Source organism: Nyctereutes procyonoides, unplaced genomic scaffold, assembly GCF_905146905.1.
Source record: "Nyctereutes procyonoides isolate TBG_1078 unplaced genomic scaffold, NYPRO_anot_genome, whole genome shotgun sequence".
In the NCBI taxonomy this organism is placed as follows: domain Eukaryota; kingdom Metazoa; phylum Chordata; class Mammalia; order Carnivora; family Canidae; genus Nyctereutes; species Nyctereutes procyonoides.
In genome coordinates this window covers 23,975,945-24,000,099 of record NW_026575046.1, presented here as the reverse complement: position 1 = coordinate 24,000,099, position 24,155 = coordinate 23,975,945, and the positions used below count along the sequence as shown (strand labels likewise).

Genomic DNA, 24,155 nt, shown 5'->3' with positions numbered 1-24,155 from the left:
GTGATCACACGGACTGACCTGAATTATGTGTTTCCTGCAAAGCAAAAAAAAGGATTATCAGGTTTTTGGCCCCTCCTACCCCAGAAGTCTATGCACAACTAATCACATAGAGACGACTCTGTGTGATCAGAAAACAAAGAATGTCATTTTAACACATTTAACTCACGTTAAGAAAACAGAAACTCAGTGTAGAAATGAGTATCTTTCTATGTTTTTGATGGAATGGATAGAACTTTGTCTGTTCTTCGAAGTCATACAGAAAATAAATGGATGCCAAGACTGTAGGAAGAATGCTCCGAAGTACCAAAGAATCGAGAAAAGACAACGAAGTCATCTACTACCCACCTGCGCAAGGTAGAAAATAAATGCAGGGGAGATTTCACCTTCTTCTCTGACAGCTTCTTACTGTGCAGGCAATTGGATTTTTCTTTGCTCTGTTTCCACTGCTGGGTAACAAACGTCTGCATGATCCTGTCAATCCAAAGTAAGTCTGTCATCACAGTTCCAAGATAACGTAATATGAGATTTCTCTACTATAGGGGGAATGTATTTATCAAAGGAAAAGAAATGCACAGTAATTGGAGAGATTCTAAATTGAGAGTCATACGAGATGTTTCCACATGTGGGAAAGCGCCATGCAGAAAATTTCTATGACTTTACTGCATTTTGGTTAATAACTCATTAATTTCTGTGATATGATTAATAACACAAGTGATAAAAAGAATTGAAAAAATGGGGGCACCTGGGTGGCTCAGATGGTTAAGTATTTGCTTTCGGCTCAGGTCATGGTCCCGGGGTCTGGGATCTGGCCCCATGTTGGGCTCCCTGCTCAGTGAGTTGTCTGCTTCTCCCTCTCCCTCTGCGCCTTCCTCCCACTCATGCTTGTGCTTACTCTCTCTCAAACAAATAAAAAAATAAAAATCTCAAAAAAATTATATATTATAGGATATAAGGAGATTTAGAAGGGCAGCCTTTAGGATCAACAACTTTAGCCAAAGCTCTTTAGCTGAAGGGACATTGTGAATTATTTTGTTGGTGCCAGAAACAGTTTTGAATAAAATGTTTGATAGTAATTATGATTTTATCTATTAAGATACAAGTAAAGTCAATTTCTTTTCACTTGATTTGCATATGCAGTTTTCTTCATGAAAAGAGAAATAAAATGAAAGTGAAATCGTTAAGTAAAAACAAACCATGTAAAACTGACTCTATGGAGAAATACGAAATCAGCAAATTTTCTTTCTCAGCACAACCCATTCACTTTTAAATACATTGGTTTCTTAAAAATATCTGTGTCAGCTATGTTGGCGGCTGGGTGGCTCAGTCAGTAAAGTGACCAACTCTTGGTTTCAGCCTCAGGTCATGATCTCAGGGTCATGAGATCCAGCTGGTTGTGGCAGTGCAGAGTCGGCTTGAGATTCTCTCTCTCTCTCCCTTTCCTTCTCCCTCGGCCCCTCCCCAACCTTTTATGCACACACGCACACCCTGTTTCTCTATAAAATAATAAATAAATCTCAAAAAAACAAAAAAAAAAAAACCAAATGTGTATGTCTCTAAAAACTTTTAGTTTACTATCATAAAGCAGGAATTTGGTAAATCCTGATCTCAGTATTTTCTAAATTAAGACCACTGCACATCACTATTTTATGGCAAAGAATTCTGGAACATCAGCTGTGGACTTGAATATATGGCATTGTTTTCTGAGAAAGGTCCCAGATTGCGACAACTTCTAGGTATCTCATCTTTCAAGTGACAATGGCAAAGGGTCTGTTAAGGCTGATATTAAAGTAGATGTGAGGGGATCCCTGGGTGGCGCAGCGGTTTGGCGCCTGCCTTTGGCCCAGGGCGCGATCCTGGGGACCCGGAGTCGAGTCCCACGTCGGGGTCCCGGTGCATGGAGCCTGCTTCTCCCTCTGCCTGTGTCTCTGCCTCTCTCTCTCTCTCTCTCTCTCTCTCTCTGTGTGACTATCATAAATAAATAAAAATAAAAAAAACTTAAAAAAAAGTAGATGTGAATTCTTACAATTAAACATTATGTATACAATAAATTAAACATTGTGATTTTCTTTCAAAAGTCAGTTCAGCTTTGCCTGCTTTTTATGTTTTTCTCAGTTATTCCTTTTTTTTTGTAAGATTTTATTTATTTATTCATGAGAGACACACACACACAGAGAGAGAGAGAGAGAGAGAGAGAGAGAGAGAGAGAGGCACAGACCCAGGTAGAGGGAGAAGCAGGCTCCATGCAGGGAGCCAACATGGGACTTGATCCTGGGTCTCCAGGATCACACTCTGGGCTGAAGGTGGCACTAACCTGCTAACCTACCGGGGCTGCCCTTCTCAGTTATTTCTAACACAGATTGCTTTGGGAGGAAAAAAAATGGTATCAATATTTACCATTTATAATATATCAAGGAGTAATTTATAGAACAATGTTTTTTCTCTTTTAACTCTCAATACCCCCAGAGAGCAGGAGCTATTATTTCACACAAATAAGGTTAAAGATTGAAATCTTCCCAATTTAGCCTGGTGGAAAAACTGCAACACCTATGCTGTCCAGTCTAGACTGACCTATGTTAACCTATGCTGCTCAAAAGGGAAAGGTGGGACTCTTAGCACTAAGCACTATTCTCAAGACTATTCAGGTTCTATCAAATTAACTCAAATCACCAAAAAGTACAACTTCAGCCTTACTATTCTGACCTTTAGTCATCGAGCTTAGATGAGTTCAGAAGAAACAGTCATTCATGGAATATTTTTTAGCTACAAACTGAGAGGAAGAAGGAGATAAAACTGAAGCCAATGATGCAGGATTCCAAATTTGCAGTAAATTCGCCTTCAAGCTCAGGCCAATGGAAATTTTTTTTATTTTTTATTTAATGCTTTATTTTTGAAGATTTTTTTTCACCCAAGACCTCAGCAAAATTTAAATGTAATAGTAATATTACTTTGTTTTTCCCTGTATGTAACCTGAAATCCCACTAAACACCCTGTAACACCACTAACCCTTTCCACTACGTAGATTCAGATTCTTTTCCTCCTATGAAAAACTGCCATTCCTGTGCACCGTTCCCTAAGAAACCTAACAAGTGCTTTTCTAATTCTTGATAGACTAATTGGGACAAAACAATAACGAGTCAATAACTAAAGCTGTTCTAACTTCCATACTGCATTAGCGTTCCACAATGTAATCTCAGCAGCTAAAACCAGTAATTCTTAAACTTGGGACACTCAGATCCCTAGATGTTCTTGAATTCAAAAAGCAGGAGTTAACTGTCCTGTAAGAAAGTTAATGTTGTGTTTAATGTCCATAGTAATGTAAAATATACATGTGGTGTAATGACCACCTCTTAATAACAGAGGGCCACCAAGAGATTTTAGTGTTCACACTAGTGTTTCTATTATGCTGGCACTCCGAAGAGCTACTACATTTGCCACTGGCTGATAATAAAAGAAGAGGAAAAAAGGCTACTGTAATCATCATTAAACCCATCTACTTGCCGGAAACACACCAGATAAAGAATCATGGAAAAAAGTTTAATGAGTGTTTCTTACTGCTGAAAACAAACGAGAGCAATAATAACAAAGGGCCTAGATCTTGAGTCGGACTTCCTAACTTGCCATATGTTTCTGGAAAATAATCTCTTTATATTTCAAGTTTCTTCTTATGACTTACTATGAAGATGAGATCAGATTTTTGGAAATCATGAAATTTTAGACTAGCAGGGATCACAGGCAAGCCCAGTTATTTATAATTAAGGAAAAGTAAATTAGATTAAAATTTATCAGTTATCATTAAGAAAAAGTTCTAGCACATATACTAAACTGGCCATAGAACTAAAATTTATCCATAGAAGTAATTAACCTTTTTAAAATGTTAAACATTTAGATGGAAATATTAACAAAATGTTACATATCCAAAGTGAAGTGATTAAACAATGAATATAGAACACAGCTTTCCTTAATTTCTCAAAGTTGGAATTATACACATCATTTTTTTTCCAAAGCCCAAACAATAGACTCAGACAACATTAAAGGGCAGAAAGTCATATATTTCAAGATTTCTGTTTTGTAATTCTTGTCTTGCTGGAAATCAACCTCATTTAACTTTCACGAAATAATTTTGTTAAGTGGCTAACAGAAGTACATAAAGTAAAACTATGGACTGTGGATGATAGTTTAGTGTCAATATATATTCATCAACTCCAACAAATGTACCATTCTAGTAAGAGATACTGATAATAAGAAGGCGAGGAGATATATGGAAAATCTCTGTATCTTGAATCAGTTTTGCTGTGAACCTAAAACTTCTCTTAAAAAAATAAAATCATTAAATTAAAAAAATTAAAAACAAAGAAGAAAACTGGGTGAGGGGGAAAAAACTACATAGGAGGGGGAATGCGCCAATGAATGGTGGTAACCAACTTGGATGGCATAACAGAGGCAGGCTCTATACTTAGCTCCAAGATGTGCAAGATACTAGCCTGACACAGAAAACAAAATCCAATTTTAAAAAACAAAACCAATTCCACTGGAAAAGCACATCTAATCCTAGTACAGAAAACTGAGAAAATTTCTCTTTTGAGTCCTTATCAAGAAATAACACTGCATTCTATAATGTACTAAATATATGTTATAAATTGAATTTAGTTTTACAGATGTGCAGTTTGAAACCATAAGGGCTTACCATCTAATTTTTTATGTTCACATTTAAACCCAACACTGAGAATTTGCAAGAATACTCCCTTATCTTAATTTCCTTTCAAATGTGATCCACACATAACTCACAGTTGAGCAATGTCAAATCATAAAAACTTTAAGACAATTCTAGAGCTCCATAATATGTAACCCTTAATAACACGCATAAGCTTCTACCTGTATCCATAATCTCAGGTAAAATGATCACAATAAATCCCCTATTTAGTAAATGAAATAAAAAAGTTTCAAAGTACTTTCTCTTAGAACATTGCTCAATAAAGGCTAATGTCTGATACCTAATTAAAATTCATTAAAATACAGGTGAACAATGAACTCCATCATCATGGTGGGTGCAAATCATGTGTTTAAATATACAATAATCTAATGATCTGTCTTGAAAATTTTAAGTTGAGGGCAGCCTGAGTGGCTCAGTGGTTTAGCGCCGCCTTCAGTCCAGGGCCTGATCCTGGGGACCTGGGATGGAGTCCCATGTCGGGCTCCCTGCGTGAAGCCTGCTTCTCCCTCTGCCTGTGTCTCTGCCTCTCTCTCTCTCTCTCTCTCTCTCTCTCTCTCTCTCGCTCATGAATAAATAAATGTTTAAAAAAATCAAAGAAAGAGAAAAATTTAAGTTGAAATAAAATTTGCATATTCAGAAGAATAAATAACCCTTCAGGTATTCTCCAGTAATACAAATTCTTATAGCTGACATATAGCATGGGATTTATTAAATTCATATTTTGACTATATACTATGTTTTGTTTTTATTTTTTGTTTGTTTTTAAAGATTTTATGTATTTGAGAGAGAACGAGCAAGAAAGAGAGAAAGTGCACAAGCAGGGGGAAGGGGCAAAAGGATAGGGAGAAGTAGATTCACCGCTAAGCAGGGGAGCCTGATGGTGGGGCTCAATCCCAGGACCCCAAGATCATGACCTGATCTGAAAGCAGATACTTAACTGGCAGAGCCACCCAGGCTCCCTGCTACTATGTTTTAAAAGTCATTTTGACCACGGTAATTTTATGTTTCTAAAATATAAACTCATCCATTTAATTAGTCAAGATCTAACAAAGAAATAAAGGGTTTATTTTTAAAAGAGAATTGATTGTTTGAAGAGTGTAGGTATAGAAGCTAAGCACAGTGCAGTTGCCCAGGGCCAATGGCTGCTGACTGTTACCATGTCTAGGCTCCAAGGGACAAGCAGAGGGAAACCGTAATGGAACCCAGTAAGAGAGAGAGTCCTGCAAATGCTGTGGCCTAGAGCAGAAAAGAGAGTTTCAGTCGAAGAACTAGTTAACTCAAGGTGACCTCTTAGGGTGGAAGCCAAAGACAATAAATACTCCCTTCTTAACACTGCTTCCTCCTCTGTTGGTCACACGAGACACAGCGAAACGTTAGAAGCTATACCCACCATATCAGCTCCACAGGTGAGGGCAGAGTTTTGGAAGGAGGAGAGTGGATCCAGGCAGGCAAATAAAAAGAATGCAGCCTGGTCTAGATGTGAACTCTGCCAGCTAAATTACTGATGCAGCTCTTGGCATCACATGAGTTCCTCTCCTGAGGCACTCACTTTAAAAGGCTCTTATTGAACAAGAATGGGGGAGGGAAGTGAGCAAAGCAATAAATCCATTCTCTTTAATAGAAATTTATTTTTTATTCTTGGGAAACTTACTTTTTTAGCTGATGTCCCAATCCAAATCGCTCTTTTGTAGAAATCTGAAAGACATCAACAGTGGGCACTGCAAAGGAAAATATAATGAGTTAAAATGTTGAGCTGAAACTTAACCACCAGCCAGGAAAAAGAATGAAAAGTATTATAAATGATACACTCTAATATGTACATATACATAATTATACATTTATGCTATATAATACATAATATTATACTTATACATACATTCATATTTAAAAACAGTATACACACAGTCCTATACATTGCTATTTATGCTTAATATATACAGATTTGGAGATCATTCTTGGTCATTGTATATCATACACTAATGTATAATATATGTGTACATAAATATATAGTATGTAAAATGAAGAATTGCCAAAAACTATGTAAGTGTAAATAGCACTGTGTAGGACAGTTTGTACGGGATTCTTCAAGTGAAAGAAAGAAATGTTTATATAAACATGCACCTTTTTCTTCTTTTGCAATTAAACAATGGATGATGAGGTATAAGAGACTTACCTTTCACTGGGTAGCCTGATGTCATGTAGTTTTACCAGATATATGCATTTCTGTAAGCTAATAACTATGATGTTTATGAATTTAATAATCTCTCAAAAAAGGTCACTCATCATTCACTATTCACAGGTTTATTAAAGAATATCCTTCTGAGTGTCCACCGTGCCAGCTAGAATGGCAAATACACACACACACACACACACACACACACACACACAAATATTCTTGTTATTGTAAAGCCTTGGTCCAGTGGAAAAAGACAAACAAAAACTAGACAGATACAAAATGCCACATGGTGGTAAAGGTTCTGGAGAAAAATAAAGCCAAAGGGTCTTGGAGTAAAGGGTACATGGGCATAGTAGGTTCCAGCACTAGATAGTATGGCAGGAAGAAAAGTGTCCTATCAGAGGAAACCAGGAGGGCACAGCCGCTGAGGAAAAAAAGTGCTTCAGTATTCTACGAACAGTAAGGAGATCGGTGGAGCTACAGAGGAGTGAGCAAATTATCATTTTAGGAGACGAAATCTGAGAAGGACCTTGGGATCTCTGTGAAAAACAAGGGTAGAAGTAGGAAAATCACTCAGGAACTTAGTAAAGAAATTGGAAAGAGATACTGTCGTCTGGATCTGTGGAGATGGTGAACTGTCTTGCTAATAGGACATTCTCAGACCACACATGCTCCACAATGGAAACCAAATTGGTATCCCCAAATTCCTCACCTCCTGTGTTGGCCATTACTCTGGGACACAAACACTCCACTGATCAAAGAAAATTGGTGTTAGTATCATCAATCAGCTCCTTTTCCAAAAGCATTCTAATCCTTATATACAGACTGAGGAACAGAGTGGACACTGCTCAAATCCTACTTGTCCCAAACCCAGGCTACAGAAATTAAAAAACGAATAAAGAATCCTAACATCTTGAAAATTCGGCAGAATTATTTTTTTAAGAAAAAGATGACAACATTGGAACATGCTGTGCTCTCTCTTAAAAGACTGAAGAAGACACAATCTCTTCTCAGGCAGATGGAAAAAGTGACAGGGGAGATGGAGGCAGAGAAACAAAAGGGATCTGGTTTAAAAAAATGCAGAAAATTCCAAAATGCACTAGAAAAACTGAAACTGTCACTGGAAAAAATTGTATAAATGCACAGAGAAAGAGATAATAGACACAAATGTTTACCCCGGATATATATATAGTATTCCTACAAATTAATGATGCATGTTTACCCAGAATATACAAATCATTCCTACAAATTAATGATGCAAAGATAAAACTTATTTTACTATGAATGACTAGAAAATAAATGTCAATATTTTACTAAAATAATAAATCTCCTAGGTAAACTTAAGTTACAAACACTGACTCAACTAGTAGTATAAAATCTGGATGACCCAAAGTTTAGAATATACTGAAAGAGGTAACAAGATGTTACTTCCAAAACTGTTCCAAGATTCAAGTGAAAGAACATATATTGCTATTAAATTAATGCAATTATTACTATTAGCTGCATTAAATGTATACAGAAAATGTTAATAATCAATGAAACTGGAAGCAGAGTGTACAGCAATTTTTCCGTAAATCTAGAAATGTTTTAGATTAATTTTTATAATTTTGGGGGGGGAGGAGAGAGAGAATCTCAAGCAGACTCCATACTCAGTGCAGAGCCCAACATGTGGCTTAGTCTCACTATCCTGAGAATATGACCTGAGCTGAAATCAAAAGCTGAATGCTTAACCAACTGAGCCACTCAGTCACTCCAATTCTTATAATTTTTTTTAAAGTAATAGCTTTTTGATAAATAATAATCCGGTTAGAAAATAAACTGGAATACAAAAATCCTAAACTGAAATACAAAGTCCCATTAACAAACAAATAGCAAACAAGTACTCATGAATAAATTTAGCTAAAATTACTGACCTAAGGCAGAAAAAAACAGAACTGTACTGATCAATATAACTAAAAGCAATAAACAAATTTTCCTTTAAAGGAAAAGTGAATATAAAAATGTCTGTTCTTCCTAAATTTATTTAAAAGTTACCTTAAAATAACTACATAACTCCCTACAAGTTTTCATTTTTAGGGACAAGAGAACAAGGAAGAACTTGACAGAATGCACTAGAGAAATATTTTCATATTTTAAAAAAGGTGAAAGCTATTCAATTTTTCCTTGTCTTTCATATATAATGTAGGTTGGGAAGGCAGTCAGTGAGGGCTGTTTAAGATATGTGGAAATGATTCTAACACTGACCATGTACATGCAGAGGTACCAATGATGAGATGATGTGCACATAAAAACATGTTTAATAATGTTGGTTGGTTGTCACTTTAAACTAAAAGCAGCCTTGCCCTTCAGATCAGAAACTAGACTTATACACCAGCAATTCTGAAAAAAAATACATAATAAGAATAATCATGTCTTTTTATTTAAAGTGTATTTCTTCGTGTACAATGAAAATAATCCCTATCCTCAATATTAAAGTGGATAAGGAGGTACATTTCTTTAATTCTTATCATTCCTGTTCACTTATAGATATTTTGTCAGATTAGCCCCGGCCAAATATTACAGCTCAAATAAGTATTAATCATATATTTCAAAAACCTAGCAATGAATGCTTTCAAAAATAATTATTAACTAGGTCAGTCTAAACCTTGGATTAGTCATAAAATTTGCTTGAAGTAAATGAAGACTGAAGTGTACCAATCGAAAATAAATACGTGGAAGATAATATCAAGGAAAAGGAGGAAAAACCAGCCCAATAAATATACATAACAAAACACAAGCAACACCAAAATAGATGTCTTACAAATGAACAAAATTAAAACACTTCAGACACAAACTAGCAGAAGTCTCTAAAGTATTTTTACCTTTTTGTGGGGGAAATATTATGATTCCATAAACTTACTTACACTTGGTCAAATTTATCTCATTCACAAAATAGTCACTCTTATGTATGGAGGAAAAAGAAGCATAATCCTCATGTTTCTTTGGGTTATAAACTATTAAATAGGCAAATGAACTAATAGAAATGAAAACAGAAGAACTAAATTATGGGTAAGTTTTAACATCAAAGAAGGTGAACAATAAAATCATATAAACATGAATTAGAATACAGTTGTTAGAACATTTATAAAACCATGCAAATATAACAAATCTTTAAAGAGACACTGAGAAGGAAAATTTCTGCCTAAAATTCGAAATTATATTTAAAAAATGAGTAACAGTCGTAAGATTACATAAAAGCATGCCACATTCTCATCTCACACAGATGGAGTGGAGTAAGTAGAGAAGAATTGACCCAATTTTGCCCCTAACCCTGATAATTAAAAAAAAAAAAGTCCAGACATAAGAGCTGCTTTTTCTTTTAACCACTAACAGAATAAAATTGAATGATCACGTATCAAATCTCTAAGGAAAGAAAAAAAATTAGCCATACAGCAGAGTATCTGGGGAAGGAGCAAAAACATATACCTAAAACCAGAAATATTGTGCAGATATTACAAATTATTCCATTCTAGAATATTTAATGACTTAACGACAGTCTCATGACATAATATTAAGGTGCATAACTATACAATTCAATGTCAATTTTATGAAAATGAGCCATGTGTGCACAGAAAAGAGAAACACTAAACTATTAGGTTTCTCACTATAGAGGGATTATGAGCAATTCTTTTTCTTCTCCATTACATTTCTATCCATTTGAAATAATCACAATAAAAATTTAGTTGTGTTTGCCTGGCATTAAGTCATATCATGTTGTTTATGTTAAGAGTTGATTATTTAAGTAGAAATCATTCTACAAAAATAGAAAAGAGGTGACTCAACGGAAATTTTTTCAAAATGAGAGATTTTCCTATGTATTTCATAAACTTGGAAGGTCAGGAATATTTCTTGTGTAAAAACTAATAGTCGACGTAACTTCCTTAATATGCCTATAAAGAAAAACATACTAAAATCAGAGTACAGAGAGCTCTGTAGAGCACAAAGAATGTGTGAAGATAGCTATGACTTCAAGAGGTGTTATCTATGTCTACATCTCTTGATTCTGGGTGGGTTTTTCAACCACTTTGAACAATACAATACTATGGAAGATTCACTGGGCCGTTTTCCAGATGGCATCCACAGCCTGTCTCTTGGAACGCTTGCCTTCAGCCCTCAGTCACCATGCTACAAGAAGCCTGAACCACATGAAGAAGCCATGTGTAAAGTCAACACTCAAGTCAAGAGGCTGCAGCTGAGCTCCAAGATGGCATATACATCAACTGTGAGATATCTCAAAGTCCAGCATTGTGAGCATCCAGCCTAGTAGCGGCTTTAAAAAACATAAGCTCCACCTACCATCTGACTTCAAAGGCATGGCAAGAACTCCAAGCAAGAACTCAGCTGAGCTCAAAGAATAGTGAGAGATGGTAGGTCGTTTTAAGCCACTAAGTTTTGGGGTGGTTTGTTATTTAGAAGTATATAGCTAGAGCAACATGAGTAGATACAGTTTGTGTGTGGGGGGTGGGGGTGTATGTGTGCGCATGTGCACAATCATGTACATGTGTATTTGGTAGGGGAAAATATCTTAATCCAGTAAGTCTTGGAAAGATTAAATAATAGCATCCTTTGCTGTAAATAGTTATCACTTGAGATATAGTAAAATCATCCCTCAAGATGGTGGAAACGAAAATATTACGAAGATCTCCATTTTCAGAAATATAACTATGTTATATTTATAGTTAGGCTAAATTCATCAGTAATCAAAGGAGGGAGAAGTAAACATTAAAATTAAATCTCAGAATCAGAGACATAAATAATTAAATCTAAGGGTAACCCAAAAGATGCTTGCTGAGCTTCTACTATATGCAAAGTTCTCTTGTAGGTTCTATTCTGCTTGTTTCACATCAACTTGTCAACTTCTGAAATCTATACAATCTAATCCTGTATGTTTCTGTTTCCCTAAGTTATATTGACAATAAACCATCTTTGTAAGGATGCCAGTATATTTAAATACCATTATCAAGATAGCTGCAATTATGCTCAGAATTACCAAATGAACATTTTGTTTAATGCACAATGCACAATTAATTCATATTCAAAATAACAAACAGAAACAAAACTAACCTGGGCCATTTAAATACTGTGTTAGTGAGCAGTGTAGTCGGACAATTATAGGTTCTGTTCGAATCACTTCCCAAGCCACAGCAATCTCCTCCTGTGCAAATATATTAAAAGATGAGCCACCTTTTAGCATTCTTGACTTTTTTTCCAAAATGAAAAAAATTGTAAATTTATTTTAAAGAAATACATAAATCAATAAGGCTCATAAAAATTACCTCAAGATCTATTGATTTGGAAAAGAATGTCAAAGCATTCTCAGTTTTTGCCTTCTACATAGGAAAATTAAAGTGAAATTTTAAGAAATAACGAAGTACTATAATAAGAGTCCATAAATTTCAAAATATATTAAAATATATTAAAAGAACCAATGTAAAAAATAAATATATAAAATTTGTTTCTTCAACCATAGCATTTCTAATCAATGTAACAAAATCAGCATGTTACTAATAACATAAAAGAAACAAGTATTTAATTTTTTCCAACAATAAAAATAAATGTTTTTGAATGTACCAATCACATTGTGTAAATTGATACTTACATCCAGAAAGCTAACATCAATATGCAGATCAATATCTACATCATCAATGGCTCCATATTCCCTGAAAGCAAAGATTAACACTTATTTTTCCATTTTTAAAAGATAATGTGTGCTAGTTTAAGTAAAAGATTCAATTACTAACTCTTATCCCTGACCTCTACAGAGCTCAGAACTGACTGGTGACTTGAATTAACTAGCCCCATGTAGTGGATTTTCATCTTCTGTGACTTTTTATATCATCTAGACATCTATTTTTATATACATGCATTTGCATACATAAATTCAAGAATTGTTTGCTTCATAGTCTCAAACATCCCCAGTTCTCTGTGGCAAATTCAACCATCTTCTCATATGATCACTTGGTTTTCATTGCGCTCTCTGAAGAGGAAGAGCTACTTTCAAAGGGCAAGAGAAGGAGTTTCCAACATGAGGAAGGGGTGGGGAAATAATTCACTGTCAAAATGATGTGCCTATGACTTCCCCTTCCATGGTAAACATCACTGGTTCTGAACCGGATCCATGTGCTCTGCCACTTAAATGTCATTGTGTTTTGATAGGCAGCTCTAAAAGTCTGTTATATCAAAATTAAAACAAATCACAACAGTATGTGCCACATGAAGACATTCTAAACACCAACTTTTCTCCAGGCCAGATGGTGTCATAAACCAGCATACTTTTTAAAAGTTAATGAAAGAACACAAAAACAACAGTTTTCTCATATTCTCTAGTTACACATATCTATATTTTTTATATTTTTATAAAATTATGAACTGACAAATGCTATCCACGGTGAGGGATACAATTATAGAGATAACTGAAATGATAAAAGTTAACTGCCAACATTCATTAAGTCTGAGCCAGAAGTTATTTTAAGAATTTTACACACACATATAATCATAGTTACTATAGGTACCACTACCACTTTAATTTTTATATGCATTCACTGAAGCCCAGAGTAATAAAGTAACTTACTCATTATCACTCTGTAGCAGAGTCAAGATTTAAACACACACACACACACACACACACACACACACACACACATCCCATTTATTTACGCAGGCTGTTAATCGGTTCAACATACAATAAACTACCATTTTGCAGGAAACCAGGTCAGACATTAATGGATGGTCTCATTAGGTTCTCGTCAGAGCCTTATGACAAGGATACTATTACTACCCTCACTCGCAAACGAGGAAACTAAAGTTTAGAGAATTGTAATAGGATGCCAAAGAGTCGATAAGTCAGTAGGGAAGTCAGGCATTGAACTCCTGTTCAATTTCTTGTGTGTAGGACAGTATCTGGCACATAGTCCTCAAAGACAATTTCTGTGTGCTACATAGTCAAGTAATGCTATATCATACAAAACTGTGGCAATTGCAAAGGATTCAGAGAAGACACCTTTGATGATTAAATTGTTTTATGTAATTTGATGAAGGAATTGAAGGGGGTTTTGGAATTTTAATGTCTATGAAACACAAAAAGCAGCATGTTAGAATAGAGAACTCAGCCTTTGTGTTTTTTTCCACAGTCCCCTTAAAAAATATATAAAAACAGGGCTCCCTGCTCAGGTGGAAGTCTGCTTGTCCCTCCCCCTCTGCCCCTCCCCCCTCTAATGCACTCTTCCTCTCTCTTGAATAGATAAAAATCTTTTAAAATTTTTCTAAAAACTTAAAGGAGCACCTGTGTGGCTCAGTTGGTTAAGTGTTTTCCTTCGGCTCAGGTCAGTAATGATCCCAGGGTCCTGAGATGGAGCCCTACATCAGGCTCCCTGCTCAGCAGGGAGTCTGCTTCTTCCTCTGCCTCTGCCCCTCCCCCTGCTTGTGCTCTTCTCTCAAATGAATAGATACAAATCTTTTTTAAAAACTTTAAAAAATACATGCATCAAAACACTGACCAATCTTCACTATTTATGAAATCGTACTTTTTATTCTTTGATGGTAATATTCTTAGATTATATGAAGAAGAACAGGGATAAAAATTATCCACATAGGAACTGATTTTTTAAAAACACTGCATGTCTCAAAACATCTGTGTTATTCATAAAGGATAAGAACACTTATAACCTTATGCAAATTTAGACATGATATGATATGCAAATTTAGATATAAGAATATGCCAATTTATTTACGAAATTATACAGACACTGTGCCAAGAATAAGGACCAGGCAAATAAACCATCTCTTTTATGCCTCCGGTGCAGGGGTCAGCAAGATTTTCCTGTAAAGGTCAAGATAGTATTTTATCCTTTTCAGGCCTTTTCTGGTTTCTGTCACATCTTCCTCTGTTTTTGTTTTTCTTGAAACCCTTTTAAAAAAGCAAACCCTATCTGTATCTCAGAGGCTGTTCAAAAATGGTCCCCATGACCCAGTGATCAAAATTTGCTGATCTTGAACATCAGCAAATTAGATCTGAACATCAGCAAATTATTCATAAATATAAAAGTCAAACATCTTTTGTGTTAGGCAAATTAAAAGAAAGAATCACTAATTGTAATGATGAGGATTGATTACTAATGATGTTCAATAGACATTTAAGTGGGGTGAAAATTGTAACAAATACGTGTAGACTTCTGTGAAGAAGGATGTCGGTGAGTGCAGAAATTGGGGACAGAAATGAATGTTAAATAATAAGGAAATACTTAAGTAAACTATAGTACACTTCTACAATAAAATTTTTTTTTACCCATTACTAAGGAAGTTGATATAAAAATATTTACTATCCCGAGGGATATGTTCCTAAATACACTGTTTGGAGCAAGCAGAGTACCAAAAATGTATGGAAACTGAAATGCTCTTTTTAAATAAAATAGAAATAGAAAAACCAAAAAAGCCTTTTCTAAAGTACTTATTTATTAACTATAGATTGTGGGTAAAACTCTTTTTACAAAAAAATGTCATGTGTTTTCTAAAAACATATCTACTTTTTCTGATTACAAAGGTAATATAAGCTTATTTTATAAAATGTCAGAAACAGAAAAACACACAAAAAGCAACTTGTATCACTCAGAGAGAATTATCTTTGCTTATATTTCATTCCATATGTGTGTATATATATATATGCATATATATAAAGAAAATATGGTATATAAAATTCTTTGTCCTGCTCTTTCACTTCTTCTAAAATGAGTATTTTTCTATATTACTAAATATTCTTCAAAATCATAGATTTAAATGGTTTTACTTGTATAAATACAATTGATATTTAATAATATAACAATTATACAATTATTAGGTTGCTGTTGATTCTTTTTACACTGTAAATATTGATAAAAAGGTCTCTGGATAAAAAATCTATGTGCATCTGTCTTCTCATAGAATAATTTCTACTAGAATTACTGCATGAAATAAATAATATAATTATATTTGGGAGTCTTAATATATGTTATTTAATTACCATTTTAAAAGGTTATGACCATTTCTTATCATACCAGCCAGGTTATCACAGTGACCACTTCCCATATCCCCATCATTACCAAGCACTCGTTTCCACCTGGTCATTGCCAGTTTCACAAGGGAGAATAATTTTTGTTTGTATTTAGTTAAAATGGCAAGACTTTGGTGCAATCAGAGGCAGAGAGAAGGAAATCAGAGACAACAAAAATCAGTAAGAACCTTACCCACAGCTGTTTTGTTCAGAGTTTAGTTTCTCAGATTATTTCAACAGAATTTATCATAAAGTTACAATCAGAAAGTGACATGTATTCTTTTAAAACTTTTAATATGTGAATTTTAAGGTATTTTCTTTATAATTTCTTCAACACTTTTGTGTCAAATTTCTAATACTATCAATTTATTTCAACAACAACAACAACAACAACAACAAGGAAATAAAGATTTACGTGCTCTACCCACCACAGCAGAGCACAAACAAAGAACACAAATACAGAATTTTAAGGAGGGGAGGCATTAAAGGTTTGTAATTAACTGGATTCTGCAGGTGTAGATCTGTAAATAGTTACACTTTTTGTTTTTATGTCACACTTCAAAGAATTCACAACAGCGCTGCGTATATGCAAACCAATTTCCGTTGTGATGCCCTTTTTATATAATGCCAGTAATTTCACATTTCCCACTGCGAGATTACAAAGCGTGATTACAGTTTGTCCAGATGCAGCGACCCAGTCATCAGGATTGCTTCTATATCTGAATAACTTTCAGTTGCCCCGGATCTCATGAATAGCAAATGCAGAATCAAGTCAAAAGCCTGAAATATGAATGCAACTTGAATTGTGAAGCCAGATATCTGATTGTGTCCTGAATGCTGTATTGGGCTTATAATAACTCAAAATAATTTCATGCACTGACTATATTTATTCACTGTGAAAAGACTGCATCAAATTGAACCTGAGTACTTTTTCAAGATAAGGGGAACAACATAGAAATGATCTGATGTAGTTGTTACACCCTGGAACTGACAAAGGACGGCCTGACAAATTTTCTTCCAGACATCTGAGCTACTGTTTGAATCAATATATCTTAAAATTTGGTCATTTGATTTTGGATATTTATGCGTGACCTAGTTCATTTAACAGCATATGTATGAAATGTATTTTTCTATGAACATGTATTTTTGAGGGCACTATGTGTTAGGATTCTTGGCAATTTTTTTCTCCTATTTTTTAATGGAATTAATCAAGATAACATCCTCATTAATGAGACACAACGTCAATACTCTCAGTATAGTAAATGTTAACCCATCTCTGCTGGTCCTCCTTTCTCTATAAAACTACGGCTTAAAAAAAAAAAAAAACTACGGCTTATTTGTTATACTGTTGTGATGTTTTATAACGCTACCTGATGAAAATCAGCAATGACTGTACTGGTTATAAAAATATTTTTAGATACCTAGCCTTCCCTTATTAGCTGTCAAGGAAATTACACATACAGACATAAACATGAAACTCTACCATAGGTTACTGGGAAATAAAACTATTGCTACTTAGTTATTTCTTGTATTCAGTGACTGGTCAGTTATATTTTGAGAAGAAATCTATTTTGTGAGGAAACAGACACTTTCTATGACACCTGAAACTCAACAGCTTGCCTGTCTATCTCTGCATGCCTACTCAATGTGTGTTTTCTGCTCAGTGTGGGAGAGATGTTAGTGAATGGGCCAAGAATTATGCAAACTCAGTATTCAGAAAGAAATCTTGGTAGATTAAAGCACTGGCAACACTGTATCCAAAGTGCTCTGAAGTTTCTCGAAAAGGCAACAGGACTGAGAAGAATTTTAAAAAGGAGATCCAGATAAAAAAGGAAGCCCATATCAAATGACAGTGTATAAGAGGTACGGTCGCTACAACTTCCCCTCCGTTGAAAAAATCCTGGGTTTTGCTTGAAGAAAGAACAGACATTGGGAACAGGGGTGACTGTCTGGGATCTGACATTCTGAAGCTTTCATCTAGATTATGGGCCAGTGTTTTTGGAGAACTGTCTCCCTTTTGTTTCTTCCATGTGCTTCCTGTCATCACTTTCCCTTGGTTTTGAGTCAGACCATTTTTCTGTAGGCTCTAGAAGCAGGAGTGGGAGAATCGATATGCGGGAAAGGGCACTACAAATATCTAGCTCCAGATTTTTTGATGAATGACATACTTCAATGGATGCTGAGTTATGTTGGACTAACAAAATTCTTCAAATCTTAGTGGTTTAACACATAAAAGGATCTATATCTCACTACCACAACATATTTACTAAGGACTCAAAGAGCGGGAGGGGAGATGCTACTCACTGTGTTCCCTAAGGACCCAGTCTGATGGAGTCCAGCAGCAACAGGAGCTCATGTCCTAGTACTTACACTTACATTTCACTGGCCAAAATTAGCTGTGTCCACTCATGACATTAAAAGGGGCAGGGAAATAAAATGCTGCCATATGCCAGAGGACAGGAGCCAGAAGATCTGGAAGTGGTCCTACTGTCACTACAGACAGAAATACAGAAATCCAGAAAAGTGGTCCATGCGGACTTTTGTGGCTTTTCCCCCTTTTTCTTCCCTTCCTTGTCCTTTCTCTTTCTCTCTCTCCTTCCATTCCTTCCTCTTTCTCACTCACTCTCTCTTTCTCTCTCTCTCAAGGTTTGTGGGCCTGAAAATAGTAGCATAACTTCCTCAACCTTAAAAACTCTTCAGTATGCCCTGTCCTTCAGAACATCAACTCCAAAGAGGCCCTATTATGATTGTCCATCTACAAAAGGTGATCAAAGTACAGAAGTGTCATAATTATGCAATCTTCCAACCTTCATTAAGCATTAGTCACAATAAAAAGGCTAGAATATTACTCAAACAACTTCAACTTTTAAAACAGAAGATGGTATGATCACAGAGCAAAGGTTATTTCACATAGGCTAGAAGTTTGAAATATCACAAGCAAATTGTCAGAATCATTTCATTCACGACCAAATGAATATTCTGTGACTTGTAATTCCCCGTACCTTTCTAAAACTATGAACCTCATATTGTTTTCACATGACACTGATGAAATTTTTTGTTGTTGTTGTTAAATACATGATTCTGGGAGAAAATTTATAATGAAAAACATAAAATATCCTCAGTTTGCTGCATGTCTTGATTCAAGACAAGACATATTCATTCAGACTGACAAACTGATGGTTTATCATGTTTCTCCAGAGACCTAACTCAGTTCCAACATAAGAGCCTATGAACCGTCATCAATGTTTGTAACTATGGTTCAATACAGCCAGGATTCTGCTTTTGAATAATGTGGCCATGTAGAGCTGAAATTACCTACCTCAGTAATAAACTGGTCATTAGTTCCTGTTTCTATATCCTCCTTCAACCTACTTTAAGAGGTTTTATCACAAGTGAGGCACTGCCAGTTATTTTCATCTCTTACAGAGAACTTAGATGTGGTTAGCTGACTTTCTCATTTAGACGTCACATAAAAAAAAATGACACCAAATAGCCTATTATGCATATTGAGGTACTTTTGTTCTTCAAACTCCATTAAGTTCTTATAAACCTCAATTAAGCAAAAGAACAGCTAATTAGAACAGTCTGTTTTCAACAGGCTTATAACTTTGCAAGGAAGAAGATCCCAAGACCTTATGCCTAACTACTCCTGTTGCTATGGGCCCAAGCCTCAGTATTTGATACTAAGCATTAAGTTCATTCGTATATTTTCCAAGTAAATCAGGCTAGTCCTGCTGTGATTCATACCTTATACCATGAGGCCTCTGGGAGGCTATTTATTCTAGAGACATCCTCTGTAGCTATACAAACTCTAGAGCAGGCAAGAACATGGCTTATAAAGATTTAAACTGAATCAAAACTTCTAAGTGAAATAGAGAAGGAGAAAAAAAATCCAAGCCACTTATGACTTTAGATATTTCATTTGAATGAAATTTCAAATATTTATCTAATTTTAAGAGTTGGTAAATTATCAATTTTATTAATAATGGAAAATACTGATAGAGATGATCACTGGTATGTAATAAATTCTTGAAGAAACAAAAAAACAGTGTAATTAGAGCTTAGCATGGAAATACGTATTTAAGAAAAATCCTTAACTATAAAAGCAATCAACATGTGCTAAGGTAATCCCCTAAAACAGGTATCTCAAATGAAAAGAAGATTATATGTTGTACTGTATGATTAATTGCATCCCAGACTTATTTTTTTAGTGGGGGAGGGGATTAAATCACTGTGATCAAAGTTTTAAGCAGTCATGCAAATTTTGACTCAAGTTAAAAACTTAATCATTATTTTGGACCACTTATGGTTTAGTCCCTACTGCCTTCTTCATTTATTCATTCTAACACTTATTGAATATCCGTATTTTCTACCCTGGAGCCACTGCAGAGATCAACCGAGAAATACCTGCAGCTAATTTGCCAAAATCTTGAAAATTGCAAATATTTGCTTTTCCAAGTATAATCCCAATCACTCTCACTCAATTGCAGCCTACCAGAGAATGGCGGAGACAGGACCTGTGTATACAACCCCAATTACTAAGGTGGCAGGTGTTGAGTGAGTTTGTTTCCGAAGTTAAAATGAAACAGTTGACAATTATAAACTATAGCTATGTTGTACTTCCCAACTTCTAAGTTGGCTCTCTCAAAATCTGGATACGTCAATGGAAGAGGAAATAACCAGATAATGTAAACATCTTCCATGGATGCCAATGAAAACAATCAAGAGTCCATCAGCCCACATTTCATATTTTTCCTGCGCTATATTATTACCAAAATATAAGCATGATAAAAAACCAAAACAATGTAAAGCAAACAACAAACAAAGCACACTGTCCCAGCATTCATGGAATTTAGGGTCGATAGGGTGAGATGTAAACTAATAATGACAAGACATAAGAAGTTGAGAAGTAGGGCAGCCCTGGTAGCTCAGCGGTTTAGTGCTGCCTTCAGCCCAGGGTGTGATCCTGGAGACCCAGGATCAAGTCCCACGTCGGGCTCCCTGCATGGAGCCTGCTTCTCCCTCTGCCTGTGTCTCTGCCTCTCTCTCTGTCTCTCATGAATAAATAAATAAAATCTTAAAAAAAAAAAGAAAAAGAAGAATGAGGTTTAAATGAGGTTAAAGCCAAATGTAAGGGGAGTGGGAAGGGCAGAAAACTAATCTGCACTGGAGATTCAACAAAGGCTGAAAGCTCCGGGAGAAACTGGCCTTTGGACTGTGGCTGGAATGAAAGACAGCAACAGGGTTGAGAATGAAGCACTCCTTGGTAAGAAAACAACTTGTGCAAATGCCCAAAACCAATAGGCAACACGGCACATCTGGAGTATAGGGTCAGGTGGGGTTTGGGTGTAGACGGCTGAGGATAAGGCGGTCAGTCTGGGACAGGGTTCTGGAATTCCCTGGCAACTTGGGAGGCTGCCCTTCAGGCAAAGAAAAAAGGATGTGAAATAATCAGATCTGACTCATGGAGGGAAACTAGGATAGTAGCAGGAAAGAGTTTCTTTTTTAAATTAAAGGAGAGAAAATGGTTAGGAAGGATAGTGGGGTCTTCTGAATAATTAAAAGTGGTAAATAATGGTCTTTAAATTTGTCACCAAATTATGTATGAAGTAACTGCAAGATAAACTACATTATCATTCAAACAAATACTCTGCAAATTTATGTCCTTTTTTTTTTCCTTTCTTTTTTGGGGGTCAGATCATATCACAATGTGATCTGGACACCAATGGTTATGCATTATTTACTTTTATTGTTCACACGATTATGATTAACAGCATGGGCCCAGCTGGCCAAGTCTATTACAAGAATTGATTATGACGCTACTTAAGACTGATATTTTATTAAACTAACTCTCCAAATAACTAATTTCTTCAATGCATCAATGTACTCTTACACCACATGTATCAAAAACAAAACAAAACAAAAAAATGCATACTGCCAAAGATATACCATTTTGTAAAAGTAAAAACATGGCACAATGTCTCCCCAAATTTCAAATATAACTAAGCCCAAGAATATTTCTACTTAAATAACTCAAGAGAAAAAAAATCCCAATGACGTACCAAGTAATTTCAATCTTTATTCACGAGAGGTACTATTTACCTGAGAGAAACTGCATGCGGCCCATATATCTCTCTCACTGCCGACAAATCAGCTTCAAGCTGGGGGTGCTTGTGTAGTTCCCCGTCATAGTTCACCTGGTGAAAAGGGATGGTTTAGAAATGACTCAGGGGTGAAGAGAGTCAAAAGAATCAAATGCAAACCATCTCTTGGACAGGCCCCCCCTCATAGGTTTTGCCATGAACATTTTCTCTGTGGTCTTCATTGAAAAATCTAGAGGATACAGCAGTATATTCACTCAAGTTCGTAAATTTACGAATGTCTCATATAATTGATTATGTTTGAAAAGTAAAATTAGACCACTTTGATGTGAGGGAAAGGCAAATGTTAAAGGGGCTGCAGTAAGGGGCTGGCAGATAATCTGAAAACTTCTAGACTGAATACGTAGACTGAAAAAAAAAGCATTTACTTCCCCTCTGCAAATATTAGCTGTGTAAACAAAAATCAAAACTGGAAGGATTATTTTGCCTCATGTTAAAGTGCAACACTGGTTAGACAATCATTAGCATCACCATGGCTAGAAAGGCATTCTTGGAGAGAAGTAGCTCACTTTTATTTGTACGTCCATACCTCGACTGCCTTGCTTATATGTGATTGACTAATTAGTGATTTTTCATTCCAAAGAAGTAAACCGACTTACATTCTTCCACATAATGACAATTTTGGCTTTAAAGCACCACTTTAGGGTTACCTGGCTCACTCAGTTGATTAAGTGTCAAACTGTTGATTTCGACTCAGGTCATGATCTCAGGGTCATGAGATGGAGCCACGTGTTGGGCTCTGTGCTTGAGATCCTCTCTCTCCCTCTTTGCCCCCTCCCACTCTCTGTCTTCTCTCTTTCTAACAACAGCAACCAAAAAAAGCACCACTTTAACCTACCACCTTCCCATTACACTATAAAGTCACGAAACATATTTGATCAAGTAGTTTATAGAAACAGAACAAGATGCCTTATACAGCCATATCCTAAAATCAACTGCACACTTTATAATTCTAACATTGTCATAGAAAAACAGTGAATTCTTTTATATACATGCACATATGGCTATGCCATTTTCATATATAAAAATTATGATATTTCTTCACCACGTTTCTTCAACAAACACTTTACTTCAATGTAAGGAGAAGACAATGAATACAAATATTGAAGATGCTCAGTAGTTAGGGACTATCAGTTTTTATAAAGGTTAATCAGGTTCTATTTAAAACTAACTATCCATGCTTTTGTTAGAAGTGTCATCTTTTCAAAACAGTGGCTGACCCCAATATGCTTAAAAAATGTAAAAGTCAAAAACATAATAAAATGCTGTCCTCAAAATCTCTGTAATGAAGTTAGTTCAATGTGAGTGATGACAAAGAATTGCAAAAGCAATCTTAATTTCTGAATATATATATAAATAAACAGAAATTATACAGATTTCCAAGTTAGTATCAGAATTAATATACAGGTCTCTCAATCAAGCACAGGAAACCACTAGGACATACATGGCAGCTACTGCTAACTCTGAGAGTGGATAGCTGGAGGACCTGATGTGCTCACCTGTCCTCCATAATAAAATTCTTCAGAATCATTATCACCTTCAGAATCTTCTTCCACTGTACTATTTTGTCTTGACTCCTTAAAATAATAGAATAAGAAGAAAGTTTTAATGGTTTAACCATCTTGCCTTCTTTTGAAAATAAAGTTGCAAATGGCCATAATAGGTAAGTCATTGTATATAAAATGACTTTTATATAAAAAACATTTTATATAAAACATTTAGGGTGCAGTTACAAGCCAAAAACAAAAGGTAGTAAGAGACAGGCTTGTCAGTGTATTAAGCTCTATGGATATCTTTTATAAGTTATATTTCATTGATTTTATCTTGCAAAATTAACCATTTGATATAGGTATAAAACTATGTATAATCAATTACAACTTTGGCTTTGTTCTGATAAAACATCTGACAAGTTCATACTGATTCAATCTTTATTAAAAAGTTCCTCAGCATTTATCCCTGACTATTCTCACTTCCACTGCCAACTCTACACAATGGTATGAAATAAAAGGCACTCCAACTCCAATAATATAAAAATCAAATTAT

General features: G+C 35.3%; 1 protein-coding gene across 3 annotated transcripts in view; it reads right to left on the bottom strand.

Annotated features, from left to right (window-relative positions):
* Positions 1–24,155, bottom strand: part of PARP8 (poly(ADP-ribose) polymerase family member 8) — a 173,179-nt gene that overhangs the window by 48,504 nt on the left and 100,520 nt on the right. For all 3 annotated transcript variants that reach the window (XM_055325173.1, XM_055325172.1, XM_055325171.1), the window contains exons 7-12: positions 23,612–23,689; positions 22,054–22,148; positions 12,526–12,586; positions 11,991–12,081; positions 6,363–6,429; positions 346–471 (exon numbers count right to left, since the gene is read on the bottom strand). In XM_055325173.1, the coding sequence (XP_055181148.1) occupies positions 346–471; positions 6,363–6,429; positions 11,991–12,081; positions 12,526–12,586; positions 22,054–22,148; positions 23,612–23,689 (518 nt within the window). The remainder of the gene's footprint in view (positions 1–345; positions 472–6,362; positions 6,430–11,990; positions 12,082–12,525; positions 12,587–22,053; positions 22,149–23,611; positions 23,690–24,155) is intronic.